At 36.1% G+C, this 15,273-nt stretch overlaps 1 protein-coding gene across 2 annotated transcripts in view; it reads right to left on the reverse strand.

Annotated features, from left to right (window-relative positions):
- CPNE8 (copine 8) overlaps positions 1 to 15,273 on the reverse strand; it is a 321,061-nt gene that overhangs the window by 242,876 nt on the left and 62,912 nt on the right. For both annotated transcript variants that reach the window (XM_038577249.1, XM_038577248.1), the window contains exon 5: positions 6,447 to 6,486. In XM_038577249.1, the coding sequence (XP_038433177.1) occupies positions 6,447 to 6,486 (40 nt within the window). The remainder of the gene's footprint in view (positions 1 to 6,446; positions 6,487 to 15,273) is intronic.

Here is a 15,273-nt window from a genome sequence, read left to right on the forward strand (position 1 = left end):
TTTTTAAAGATTCTATTTATTTATTCATGATAGACACAGAGAGAGTGAGAGAGAGGCAGAGACACAGGCAGAGGGAGAAGCAGGCTCCATGCAGGGAGCCTGACATAGGACTCGATCCTGGGTCTCCAGGATCAGGCCCTGGGCTGAATGAAGGTGGCGCTAAACCGCTGAGCTGCCCAGACTGCCCTATATATAAATTTTTAAGAAACTTTACTGAGTTCCAACTTTATAGGATGATGGTTCCCATAGCAATCTTTCTATTCTTCAGACATGGCCTAGTCAGTATCTCCAATTGGATGCTTATTGGCGTCTCAAACAATGTAATCCCACCCTGATCACTGAGTTGTCTTTCTTCACTCCATCACTTCAATTTCTTCCTCCTCCATGTGCTCCTTGCAATAAATTAAACCATTTACCCAGTGGCTCTTGCCAATAACCTAAGAGTCACTCTAACTTCCTTTATGTTCTGTTCGTTTATGGACCAAACGTCCAATTCATCAGTAATCATATCACCAAAATCTATTTCTTAGCCCTTCAAGAGCTATACCCACGAAATACTGTTCATCTAGCTAAATTATAGCAGCCTTACAACTGGTCTCTTTTGATTCACAGTCAGGGGTGTTCCCCAGGTGAAATCTGAAACTGGTCTCCAAACATGGAAAGCAAGGAAAGACTGAAGAAATGTCAGGCCACTCCAGATTGAGTAAGCAGCAAGTTTCATAAGCAAAGGAACTAGCTTGTGAGACTCATCTTGGGTAGCTGCAGGGTGAGTAGATCTCCACACCAGCCTACCAAAATCTTAAAACTTTTTTATAGAGGCCTTAATAGGGTTCAGTCATCTATTCAGTCCAGATGTTCTCAACAATACATGACCCTTTCAGGACTATATCCTTGAAACAGGACAGTGAGTAGAACATACATTTCAAGGTCAGGAGAGGGAGGGATCAGGTCCAACTCATGGGTCAACCCGCAGTCATGTCTTCTCAATGACCTCCTCTAACAGTCTCCTTAATTCCAGTCTTGCTTCCCAACCCCATCCTCCACTTCAGCTGCCAGTTGTTATTAAACGTATAAATCAGATTACATCATCCTCCAGTAAAATCCATTTTTTAAAAAATGTTCTTTGTAAGCCATGGCCTACAAATGTTCACATCATCTGAATTCTATGTACTTTTTGAAACTATTTAATTCCACTCTCATAATTCACAGTGCTCTCTATATGGTAGCTATCTTCCAGTCGCATCATCATTCCAAGTTCTTTCTTTTTTTTTTTAAGATTTTATTTATTTATTCATGAGAGACACAGAGAGAGGCAGAGACATGGGCAGAGGGAGAAACAGGCTCCATGCAGGAAGCCCCATGTGGGACTCGATCCCAGAACTCCGGGATCATGTCCTGAACCAAATGTAGACGCTCAACCTCTTAGCCACCCAGGCGTCCCTCCAAGTTCTTTCTTGACTCAAAGTCCTTGCACTGCTGTTCTTTTTTGCCCAGAATGTTCTCCCTCTAGATTTTCAGTAGTTCCTTCCTTCTCTTTCATAAGTATACCCAGGATGAGAACTGGTACAGAATATCCTGGATGAAAGAAACCAAAGCTTCTAACTAGTGGTCTTCATTAGTCACTCTCTCTCTGTATCAATAGCTTAGAAGCGTATAAAGAAGTAAGTTATCTTAATCATTTTGTATTTGTTTCTTTTAAATAAATTTGCCCACTCTACTTCCCCAATTCCAAAGTGTAAGCTGTTTTAGGACAGGGACCTAGTTTGTCTTATCCATTGCTGCATTCCTCGGCACTTGAACACCACCTGAAATACATTTATTGCTTGCCTGATTTTATGAAAAATACATTAGAATTCGGTTCAATTATGTATGGATTAAACTGTTTTTTCTTCTATTGAAAAAAATCTTGCCCCACAAACAATTATCTTTCAAATGAAATTTTCATTTTTTTTTTCAAATGAAATTTTCAAATACAACTGATCTACTACATGTGGAAGCTTATATAGATGATACTTAGAAAATATATTTAAAAATATACACACCTTCACTGAAGGTGGCCAAAATAATCCAGTGAGCCATTAACATGTCTAAAACAAAGATTTTACTGGGTACCTTCTGAGAGTAAACAAATGAATAAATGCATTTTGGATTGCCTGGTGGGTATCAAAATTTAATACACAGTTTGGATGTCATCTGGTCCAGAACACCAAGCAGAATCCTAGATTCACCAATTATGGGCCTGTTATTAATCTTTTCATTAATGATTTAGCTGGTGCAATTATTATGCAAATGAAAGTATGCTATGTAGTTCTGCTAATGATATTAAGATTAGTGGATTCAACAGCAAGTTAGGGAACAAAGCTAGAATTAAAAATGCCAGATTCTGTTCATAGGATCTAACACTTGAGGGGGATAGTATTTCACCAATTTCCTTAGAGAATCATAGAAAGGATAAATCCTGCAAAGGAAAATGTCCCTGGATTCCCTAAGTCACCCGGAGCATGTTTCTCCACTGAGAACTTTTCTACCACCAATAAAATCAGTTAAAAGGATACTGATTCTTTATCCACTCATCTCGTATTCATTTGCAATGTTAGAAATCTAAGGTAAAATTCTGTATTATATCTCCATTTTCTTATTCATTCTGAAAATATAAGAATTTGACCCAAGATCCTTAAGTACTGGAAATCAAATAAAGCCATCCTGAAAGGGGTTTCTGGCAAAATTATCAGAAATGAGAATGGGGAAAAAAAAGATTTTCTTATTGTTGACTCAAGGAGTCTCTTGCTACTAAATCCCCTTAAGAAAGGTAAGTGCCTGCTCTCCACACGCAAGCCCATGCACTTAGCAGTCTCTCCTAAAAGGTTCCAGTTTTTATTTCACTTTCTGAATTTGGCAGGTAGACAACCACACTTTTAAACAATTGCATCCTCAGGGAGTAGACCTAGTTTGTTCATTGGCTCCTCTGATCTAAATGCCTCCTGAACTCTTTTTGGGTCGAATGAGTTATACGCTCTTCCACTCAAAATCTATACTTGGATGCTTTCAAATTAAGAAGGGCTCTTGTTTTCCATTTTGAACAGAAATTCAAGATAGTAATCTCTAACAATTCTTGTAACAATTCAAAAACACATTTCCTCCCTCTTCTGACACCTCATCCATTTATAAACCCAGGCACTTACTAATTTGTATTGCTTACTAAAGATATGTAAGAAATACAACACAGAGTAATGTAAAGAATATACTAAAATGTAAAAAAATACAAGCATGGGAACTATAGGAAGCCATGCAACACCTTAGGAGAAGGTGATGAGAATCTGAATTAACTAACAGTAAGAAAGGAAAGAAGACAGAAGAGAAATAATACTTCATTAGAATGAACATGATTTGGTCATTCACAAGATGTGGTATGTGAGCCAGAAAGAGGTTAAGGATACAACCAAGTTTTCTAACTAAGTACACTATATTGATGATAATTCTTGCAATAGATAATACAAGCAGAGAACTGAAATGGAAAAGGCCATACATTTTTTTTATATGTTTGCGTTTTAGGCTTTGGCAGAACATCTACCAGTCAGTATCTAACAAACAGAAACTTGCATTTGCTGAGGTACACAGAGGGACAGACACTTGGGAGTCATCAGGGTAAGGCACAGAAATGATTGAGATTTCCCAGGGAGAGCTGATACAGAGAGATGAGATGAAAACTGAAAACAGAACCAGGAGAAATACTAATAATTAGGAATAGGAAGAGGAAGAGAAACTTAAAAAAAAAAAAAGATCAATAATGAGTAAACACAGAGGTAGAAAAAGAAGCAAGGGAGACATTTCTTCTTTTTTTAAGATTAACTTATGTATTTGAGAGAGTGAGTGCACAGGAGGAGGGGTGTGTGTGGGAGGGGAGAGAGAGAGAGAGAGAGAGAGAGAGCAAGAGAGAGAAACAGACTCTTCACTGAGCTGTGAGCCCTATGAGGGGTTCAATCTCATGACCCTGAGATCATGACCTGGGCCAAATCAAGAGTTGGACACTCAACCAACTGAGCCACACAGGTATTTTGGCAAGAGAGACATTTCTGGAGAGGTCAGAGGATAAGAGGATTTCAAAAACACAGCAGTCAACTTCGTCCAAAATAAAAGAGAGGTCAAGTAAAGTAGAAAGTGAAGAGAAGCCACAAAAATTTTTCTCTAACCTATGACAGAATAGTTCAAGCATAAATGAAAAATAGAACCCAGTAAAGCAAGATGGTAAAAACTTAGGCTGTTCTGAAAAGAACTGTGGTGATAAGAAGCTGGTAAAGAAGAGAGCATGGAGATAAAGCAGGGTCAAGATATCAGGAGGAAGACATGAAATATGTCTTATGGAAAATTATAAAAAGCTATTCTGCAGAAGAAAAAGATTTTAAAAGATACGTACACATCCAGGGCTCCTGTAGTACATAAAGTCATATATAATAATAATTATGGATTTTTAAGGAAAATATAATTAATCATGTTTAGGGTACTTTCCTATCTCATATACTGCTCTTTGTCCTGAATGCAAGGCAACTACAATGGTAAGGACCACATCTTACCACCTTCACACTTACCCTCAATATATCCCACTTGATAGGAAAGTCCTGAACTACCCAGTCCTCTACCCAACTACCATGTCCTCTAAAGAGTAGTTTTAACTGAGAAACAGAAATTATATTCAGGGAGAGTGAACACTTGAAAATCTGTGTCCACTCAGGATTTAGGGAGTTCAATTGTGCACAAAGATGAATAATCAGAGACTTGGTCTTTGGAGAGAAACAGAAGCTCAGAGAAGAATCATAATGCAAATTCAGGGCCCTTCAGAGAGGGAAATTGAGAAAATAATTGTCTCACTCCCAATCCACATGCCTGTTTCCAGCTGGAGTTCCTCTAAGGGCAAGCTACACATCACATTTATGAGATGCTCCTAAATCTCTAATATTAACCACCTACATGTGAGATCAATGAATGCATTTTCTTTCCTTGCAAAAAAATTTTGACTACAAATGGAATTCTTTCTCTGATCTTCCAGTGGAATTTGGAAAACTTCCAATACAAAGCTAAGCAAATAAGTTTTAAATGTACAACTACAATCCTGTAAGTCTTACAAAGAGCAAGAAGGTGGCATGGCAACTGAAATGGACTTTACATATGGAGAGTAATGAGCTTATTACACTATTTGTTTTCAATTTGTAGAAAAGTCAATTAGAACAACTATTCTTTGCTTCTTCAATGATTCTGCTCTATGCTTAACAACAGAAATAAATATTATAGCTTCCTTACAATGAAGGACAAGAACAGTATATTGTGATTTTTACCATCATTTTTACTAGCTTTCTAGTTTCCTCAAATCAGCCTCTTCGCTCGGAATAACCTCTCATGCATCCTCTCTTCTCTTAATTATGACACCACCGCTCTCCAAATGACACTGGAATCATATCCATCTATTCTAGTCAATAGGCTTAAAAAAATGAAGAAGTGAAAAATCTTACCCACCCTAACCCTCTGGGCATGACTAGGACTCCATCCAGCCTCTCACCTCTCAACCCCGGCAGCTGCCAATTCTACATCCACATAGAATTCCACTTGGAACCTAGTTAAACTCCTTTCAGAATGCTGTTTTCACTCCCCCTATATACCCTCCATTCAACCCTTCCTACTAGCTTGGTCTAATTCCATTCCCACAGTCCAATAAACAAGCTGATCAGATCACAGGTGCTTGGGCAGAGAATCTCACTCTCATCTCTCCCTCCAGACCTCTACACTTCCATATCTGCCTAGTTTTGATGCCCATGCTGCTCCTGAACCTGGAAATGTCCCTAGGGAACAGTTGTGGCCTTAGAAGTAGCATTCTACTCAGAGCACTGAGTAGATGACGGGAAGATCAGGACTCAAAAGGAAAAAAAAAAGACACTGTAAATGAACTTGAGGATGGACTCTATATGTCCATATTTCTCATACTATACCCTCAGAAACTGACATGGTGCCAGCATGAGGAGGTACGTAGAAAATATTGTTGACCAAGTGGACCATAGCAGAATAGCAAATCACACTACCTACACCCAAGCACTTCTCAGTCTCTTAGAAGTGAAGCCACTCCAAATGACACGGGCTCACTATTTCATCTTACTTAACCTGATCCAACTCCAAATACTGCAGAGAACTGACAGCATTTCTTTTAAAAAGTATGTAAATAAATAATAAATAAAATTAATCCTTTTCACATACTGAAGGTATCTTTGCTTTAATAAGTTCCTCCAAATGTTATTCTAGGAGCCCTTAAAAATGTTATTTATTTTCTATGACAATTAGTACATGAACAGTTAGGGACATATACCTTTAATATTAATCTGCCAACACAAATATAAATCATGAATCATGAGATCGTAATTTATATTATGTAATCATCATAAAAACATAAAATATAAACTTACATGTTTGGATAAGTTGGGGCTCTTTGAATCAACATCATACCTAAAAGATTAAAATATAAAACTCAAATTATTTCCACAAAATAAAGCTACAGAAAAATATCAGAATTTCACCAAAAGAATGTAAACAATATAAATCAAATCAGTTATGAAAAACTAGCAAATTTAGAAGTGTCTTATAATCTGTTATATATATGCCAATGGTCGAATTCACAATCTCTGGGTCCTTTTATTTCCACACCTAAGTAGAGGTCCCGATACTTTTAGTCATCAATTCTGCACTTGAAAAGAAAGTTTAAAACTTCTCCTTTGTACCATCATTTAAAAAGTTTAAGAATAAAAATAAAATAAAATAAAATAAAATAAAATAAAATAAAATAAAATAAAATAAAACAAAAAGAGCCTTCCCTTTGTGTGAATCAGCAGTATCCCAGTGCTGTTCAAAATTCCCCAACAACTGCAATTCCTCTCCACAGAATACCATTAAAAAATAAGCAAGTGTCATTTGTGTATATTCTAATTTTTATTTAGTATTTTAAATTCTACCATTAACTTTGAAATTTGGCGAAAGTAATGAGACATTACCTTTCCCCAATCACTGGAGTTAGGGAAGCCATTTTTTTTTACAGAAAGAGAAATGCATTCATGTAGGACTATTTCTATCCTGTTTTTGATTGACCAGTTGGTACTGGAAATAAATGATTTCTTAGAAAGATCCTGGGAAAATATCACTCACTATCACTTGAGCTCCTCATTTTAAAGAATTTGTAGGAAGAGTAAGATCTCTAACAGCCAAAACAACCTCAAATCACTGAAGTCTTAAGTAGGGAAATATTTGTACCAGCTCCAGTGTTTGTCCCAAATCATATTCCTTTCACACGCCTTGTACATAGCTTCCTACCAAAATTCCACTGCCTTTTTTTAAGGTTAATTAATTAAAGTCTTTGCTCTCACATAGCAAGAATGCTTTTACAAAGAAACAAAGCATCTCAATCAATAAAAGACAGAGTTCATAGAATGTACCAATGCTGGCCAGAGGTTCACTTACTTACTCCTTAGCAAAGTATGTTTACCACAGACTGGCTTCAAAATTGTGCAATGCAAAAATACCCGCCTCAAAAGAATTACAAAATACTCTCCTTCCCATCAGGGCATTCTGATCATTCTGAACAGCTGTAACCTAGAATTTTCAATCGGCTAATTGCCAACATCTACTGAAAACCTACAGATGTTAGTACAAAAAAAATATTTCTTATTCACAACAATTTTTTAAGAGTAAGATTGAAATTAGCAACTACAGCGTATCAAAGGTGAAAAATAACTGTGCTGGCTTCTCAAGAATCAGAAACTGCTTTCTATAAAGAGTCTACTGTGGACTGGGGAGAAATAACATGGTGTGTTCAGTTCTGTTAAAAGAAACAAAAAGAAGAGGAGGTGATGTTTTCACCACAAAAAGTTTAAGTATCTTCAAATCTAATCCCCTTTCATTGCCTTTAACAAAGCTTTTTTTTTAATGCTAATATTTCAAAAATGTGCAATTTACAGCATACTTCTAAGGGCTTTAGGTATGCATTGATTATAATCCATTTGAAATTACCATGAGTTTCCCTTTCATGCAATTTTCCTTCTAACTTTTCTAAAAGTATCAAGACTACTCTGGTCCTCACCTTCAGAGGACAGACATAAACATGACATTCTAAATACTTAAAATGAGTGTGTGTGTGTGTGTGTGTGTGTGTGTGTGTGTCTATGTGTATAAGTGCCATACTTTCATTAAGGAGGAGAGATTACGTGAAAAGCAGGAAGGTAAGTAGTTTACCCCTAAGAGGGTGCATCTCACTGCCTAAATTTACCCATGTCAATTTTGTAAACTTGAAGCTGCTACTGAAATATTATTTTTTTAAAAGATTTTATTCATTTATTCATGAGAGACACGCAGAGAGAGAGAGAGAGAGAGACAGGCAGAGGGAGAAGCAGGCTCCCTGCAGGCAGCCTGATGCAAAACTCCATCCCAGGACCCAAGGACCAAGACCTGAGCTGAAGGCAGACGCTCAACCACTGAGTCAACCAGGTATCCCACTACTGAAATATTATTATTACCAAAGTACTAAATTGGTAGTAACTTATATGGGTGGATCCCAAGGATCACGTTTTCAATTAGAAGTAAAGATATTGACCAGAGTTGTTCCTATACCTCTGCAATTGCAACTAAGACTCCAAACTGAAAACCAAAGATGTTACATATCCCTTATGATTGGCTCAGAGGTGCTCAAGGGTCACTCTCATGAGGGTCAGATCCTTTCCCACAAACTGACCCATAAAAGTGACAGGCTATTCCTACCTCTTGGGCAGCCAAGTGAAGGGGAGTTCCAAAATCTGAAGTGCCTGCAGAAGACAGCATCTGGTTTCCCAGTAAGATGCTGCTGGGCTACAGAACCTGCCTACAGGTACAGCCTGTGGCTACCAATAAAAGACAATGTCAGGTGACAGTCCTCAGAAATGCCTTTTGAGAACTGAGGAGCAAGTAGAGTGCATGATCAGTGTGACTGTTAAGGTGTCGATTTTTCAGAAAATAAGAGATCCACATGTTCCCCTTCTGCTCATCTACCTTCCCCTCTTCAAGGCCCTGCTCTTCTGCAAGTAGCTAAAACAATATATTTGAGGGTAGAGGAGGTGAAGTTTTGAAGTTTGAGATTAAAGTTTTAAAGAGAAGAGTACATTTGATAAACAAAATAAATGATTCTACTAAACAAAAGTGCCTAAAAACTCTCAAAATTAGACCTTGACATTGTTAAGGGAGTCCTTAACCAATGGGAAAAACTAGAATTAACCATGTTGGGAAGAAATTTTTAAAAACTTACTTTCCTCAAAGCGTTGAGATGCTTCAAAAATAAAATACAATAACATTACACATTCACAATTATCACCATTTGATTTATCAAGAAGGAAAATAATTTGCCAGGTAAGTTAGACCTACACTCGTAACTATCTTATTGATGTTCCAGTCTAAGTGGAAAAACAGGAGTGAAAAAAGTGTATCTCATTTCTCCTATTCTTCAGCTCATGCTATTTAGTGATGTGACTACCCACACCTCTCGCTCAAAGGCATTTTTTTAATGTCTCTCTCTGTGTCATTACAGAGAGAGAGAGAGTCGGAGCCACAGGCAGGGAGAGAAGCAGGCTCTACGCAGGGAGCCCGACGTGGGACTCGATCCCGGGTCTCCAGTATCATGCCCTGGGCTGAAGGCGGCGCTTAGCCGCTGAGCCACCCAGGCTGCCCCGCTCAAAGGTATTTTTGTGCAGCTGTTCTGCAATAATAGTTTTCAGCTGTGAAAAAAAGGGATTTATAGGTACCTATGCTATTATCAGTATGATAATTGTAACAATATAATAAATGCCAGAGTTTAGAATTTTATCTGCAATACATACACAGCATGATGACAGAGACCATATCTCTTAAACAAAGAAGTACACATCAAATCAAAAGGGCAGGAGAATTTTAAAATTCATAGTTGATAAACTAATCAAGTATGTATCTCAGGCATATTACAGGAACAGTAATCATTACTATGGAATAATCAGAACTTATAGGAATTTGGTCAAGTTGTGACAGGAAGACATATTCATTCTGTCTCTCCCTCTCTTTCTCTGTCATTATAATTTTCTATCAGCATTGAAACTTAAATAAAAAAGGCTCCTGAAAACCATTTTTCAAATCCTCCATAATAGGTAATTCTTTATATCATACGCTTTCACAGCTTGTTCTTAATTTGTTCTTTAGAATTTTATAAATCAATGGACAGATTAAATAAAACACAATTCTGAAAACCATTTATATCTATCTGTTGGCCAATTTAGACTACTGTATTCCTCAACACTGTTGTTCTCTCCAGGGGACATGTTATCAGAAATGCATTAGAATATTACTGTAGTTCTCTGGGAGATGCAGGTTGGGGTTATGAATGATTTTATTGCCTACTTGATCCTGTTTTTATTTTCCAAATATCCTACAATGAATATTTTTCCTAGGAATAACACATTGCTTTTGCTAGGACAAAATTTAAAAACCAATTATAATTAGGTATACTAATGAATAAATAGATACACATAACTAGTGAACAAAGACATTGTTTTCCACACTTATTTGGGTAGATATGCTGGAAAATCACAAAGTTAAAAAAAAAAAAGAAGAAAAAGAAAACCTGCTCTCACAAGTTAAAGGTGTTTTGCGAGATATTCTAATACATGGTAAATCAAAAGGAATTAGTTAAAGTGATATCAAAAATACTACATGAACTAAGAGAATACTCTTGTTGCTTTTCTTGGTAATCTTCTAGAAGTATCCTTTCTCTGGCCCTAATTGTTTGAATACTTCAGAGATGCTCTACTATTGAAATAAAGTTCTTTGAATTAAATTGCTGAAATTAACCAAATGCATTCAAAAGGCAAAATGATACATAATTCAATTTTGTAATATGCTTTCACATTTTGAACATTATACAATTTCTGTGAAAATTACTATAATTTTTAGAAGAAAAGAGAAAGCTGAAGAAGTTAAATCACACCAATTTACCTGCACTAATTTCTGTCACTTTATTTCTTCTTGTCACACTGAGATAAAATAATATAACATGCTCCCATTTCAATCAAACATAACAATTTCCTAGACAGTCTTACTTTTGTTTACTTAGATTAAATATATTCTATCATATTATTATATTCAATCTGCAGCAGAATACTTTAAACATATACTTTCATCTGTATTAAATAACCAAGGCAAAAATAAAAATATTCCAGTTTAGATATTTTAAACTTCATAAAATTTTAGAAATTTGGGATTTGTAGAATTTAACTTGAAACTATTTTAGGCAAAATCTGATCCTTTGAACATATTACATTTTCTGAGCCTTGGTTTTCTCATTTACAAAAATGGATTAAATCTACCTCAGAAACTTGTTGGATGGGTTCAAGTTATAATGTGTATATAACAAACTGTGAATAAGAGTAGTAGTATTACTAACCAAAATAACCTCTTTTTGTCTGTGCCTACAAAACGTACTAACTCTCAAACTCCATGAGCTTCTATAATAATTTTATCTCCTTTGTAAGTAACTGGAATACATGAGTGACGAACATATTAAACCATCTTATCATTCCTTCCTCCTGTGTTTCTGCCAGCAAATGTATTGAAGTTTTGTTTTCTTTTTTCTAATTGCCTGAAATACATACAGTGAAATTAAACAATATTATTGATTTATCATCAAATACTAGAGAAGTATGTGAAGTTCTAGCAATGCCCTAACTTCTCCCTCCCTTTAAGTGTTCCCTTGTTCATGCAAAGCAGACCTAGTAAGCTCACAAACATGACATAAGTATCAGGTGCCTCCCTCACCGAATACATTCTCATTTGGACTCACTAATTGGTCAGAGTGATTCTTGAAATGCTACCTATTCCAACAGGCATAATATTTGAAGACTAAGTCAATCAAATATTTGATTGCTGTCATCCTTTTGAAAGCACCCTTCTTTGGAGCACCTGGGTGGCTCGGATGGTTTAAGCATCTGCCTTCAGCTCAGGTCGTGATCTCCAGATCCTGAGATCAAGCCTCATGTCAGGCTCCTGGCTCGGCGGGTAGCCTGCTTCTCCCACTGCCTCTCCCCCTCCCTGCTCATTCTCTCTCTCTCTCTCTCTCTCTCTCTCTCTCTCTCTCTCTCTCTCTCACCACCCCTCCCCCATATCTCTCTGTCTCCAATGAATAAAAAAATTCTTTAAGAAATATGAAAGTACCCTTCTTTTAATTCCACTTGTGAAATTCTGTAACAGCCACAGTTATGACATAGGTGGTAAGGGATGAGTAAGACATAGGCTTAAGAAACCAGGGCCAAGCAGGGACAGTGATAGTCACCTGGTAGCAACTGCTTGTGATGGTGGCAGGGGCCTTTTGGCAGACAGCAACCAAAACAAAATAGAAATAGTTCTGAAAATCATGGCTAACATACAGGCAACAAGTTCAGAGAACAAATCATACAGGACCTTGGCTTTACAGGTGAATTCTATAAAACTCTAAAGAAGACTTAATGCCTATTCTTCTTAAACTATTCCAAAAGATAGAAAGGGGAAGAAAACTTACAAATTCATTCTATGAGACCAGCATTACCCTGATATCAAAACCAGATAGACATCACACCAAAAAAGAGAATTACAGGCCAAAAACCCTGATGAATATACCGGCAAAAATTTGCAACAAAATACTATGAAATTGAATTCAACAATACACTAAAAAAAAATCATTCACCATGATCAAGTGGAATTTATTCCAGGTTGCAAGGGTGGTTCAATATTTGCACATCAACCAATGTATATATCACATCAATAAGAGAGGATAAGAACAACATGATCATTTCAATAGATGCAGAAAAAGCATTTGACAAAGTACAACATCCATTCATGATAAAAACCCTCAACAAAGTAAGATTACAGGGAACAAAGCTCAACATAATAAAGGCTATATATGAAAAAACCCACAGCTAATATCATCCTTTAGGGGGGAAAACTTAGAGCTTTTCCCTAGGTCAGAAATAAGACAAGGATATCCACTCTTACCACTATTATTCAACATAGTATTGGAAGACCTAGCCACAACAATCAAAGAAAAAGAAGATATAAAAAGCATCCAAATTGGTAAGGAAGAAGTAAAACTTTCACTATTTGCAAATGACATGATACTCTCTATATGGAAAATCCAAAAGACTCTACCAAAAAACTGCTAGAACTGATAAACGAATTCAGTAAAGTTGCAGAATACAAAATCAATGTGCAGAAATCTTGCATTTCTAGACACCAATAATGAAATAGCCAAAAAAGAAATTAAGAAAACAATCCCATTTATAATTGCACCCAAAATAATAAGATACCTGCAAATAAACCTAACCAAAGAGGTGAAAGATCTGCACTTGGAAAACTATAAAACACTGATGAAAGGAATTGAAGATGACACAAAGAAATGCAACAATATCCCATGGTCATAGATTGCAAGAACAAATATTGTTAAAATGTCTATACTACACAAAGCAATCTACATATTTAATGCAATCCTTATCAAAATACAGCACTTTTCACAAGCTCGAACAAAGAGTCCTAAATTTTTTATAGAACCACAAAAGATCCCAAATAGCCAAAGCAATCTTGACAAGGAAAAGTAAAGCTGGAGGCATCACATTTCTGGACTTCAAGCTATATTACAAAGATATAGTAATCAAAACAGTATGGAATTGGCACAAAAATGGACATATAGATCAATGGAACAGAACAGAAAACCTAGAAATAAGCCCACAATTACATGGTTAATTAATCTTTGACAAAACAGGAAAGAATATCCAATGGGAAAAAGTCAGTCTCTTCAACAAATGGTGTTGGGAAAACTGGACAGTCACATGCAAAATAATAAAACTGACCTGTTTTCCTACACCATACACAGATATAAATTCAAAATTAATTAAAGGCCTAAATGTGAGACCTGATACCATAAAGACTTAGAAGAGAACACAGGCAGTAACTTCCTTAACATCAGACTTTGACATAGCAACTTCTTTCTAGATATATCTCCTGAGGCAAGGAAAACAAAAGCAAAAATTAATGGGACTACATCAAAATAAAAAACTTCTGCACAGCAAAGGAAATAATCAACAAAACTAAAAGGCAACCTATTAAATGGGAGAAGGTATTTGCAAATGACAATAACCAATAAAGGGCTGGTATGCAAAATAACTAAAGACTTATAAAACTCAACACCCAAATAATCCAATTAAAAATGGACAGAAGACATGAATAGACACTTTTCCAAAGAAGATATCCATATGGCCAACAGACACATGAAAATATATTGTTCACCATCACCTACCACCAGGGTAATGCAAATCAAAACTACATTGAGGTATCACTTCACACATGTCAGAAGGGCTAAAATCAATAATACAAGAAGCAACAGATGTTGAAAAGGTTGTGAAGAAAAAGGAACCCTCATGCACTGTTGGGAATGCAAACTGGTGCAGTCACTGGAGACAACAGTATGGGGGTTCCTGAAAAAGTTAAAAATAGAACTACCTTATGATCCAGTTATCCCACTACTGGGTATTTACCCAAGAATACAAGAACACTAATTCAAAGGGATATAGCATTATTAATAATAGCTAAATTATGGAAGTAGCCCAAGTGTCCATAGATTTATGAATGGATAAAGAAGATGTGATATACACATATATATCAAACAGAATATTATTCAGCCAAGAAAAAGAATGAAATCTTGCCATCTGCAATAACACAGAAGGAGCTAGAGAGTATAATGCTAAGTGAAATAAGTCAGTAAGAGAAACAAATATCATAGGATTTCACTTACATGTGGAATTTAAGAAAGAACACAAATGAGCTAAGTTAAAAAAATAAGAGAGAGAGGGAGATAAATCAAGAAACAGATTCTTAATTATAAAAAACTGATGGTTACCAGAGGGGAGGTACATGGGAAGATGGGTTAAACAGATAATGGGGATTAAGGTGTGCATTAGTTATAAGGAGCACCGGGTGATGTATGGAAGTGTTCAATCACTATATTGTACACCTGAGATTAACATAACATTATATGTTAACTAACAGGAATTAAAATAGAAACTTAAAAAGCATATGGGATTCTTAAGTTGCTCTCAAAGATTAAAATCAAGAATAAATACTCATGTCCACATCTTTTTATCCTGAAATTTGACTCTGGATAATTTATACTCTGAAAATTTTTTAAAATTATAGGAAATTTATATACGAGGATACTTGCTGCAGGAT

The sequence above is a fragment of the Canis lupus genome, chromosome 27, assembly GCF_011100685.1.
Source record: "Canis lupus familiaris isolate Mischka breed German Shepherd chromosome 27, alternate assembly UU_Cfam_GSD_1.0, whole genome shotgun sequence".
Taxonomy (NCBI): Eukaryota; Metazoa; Chordata; class Mammalia; order Carnivora; family Canidae; genus Canis; species Canis lupus.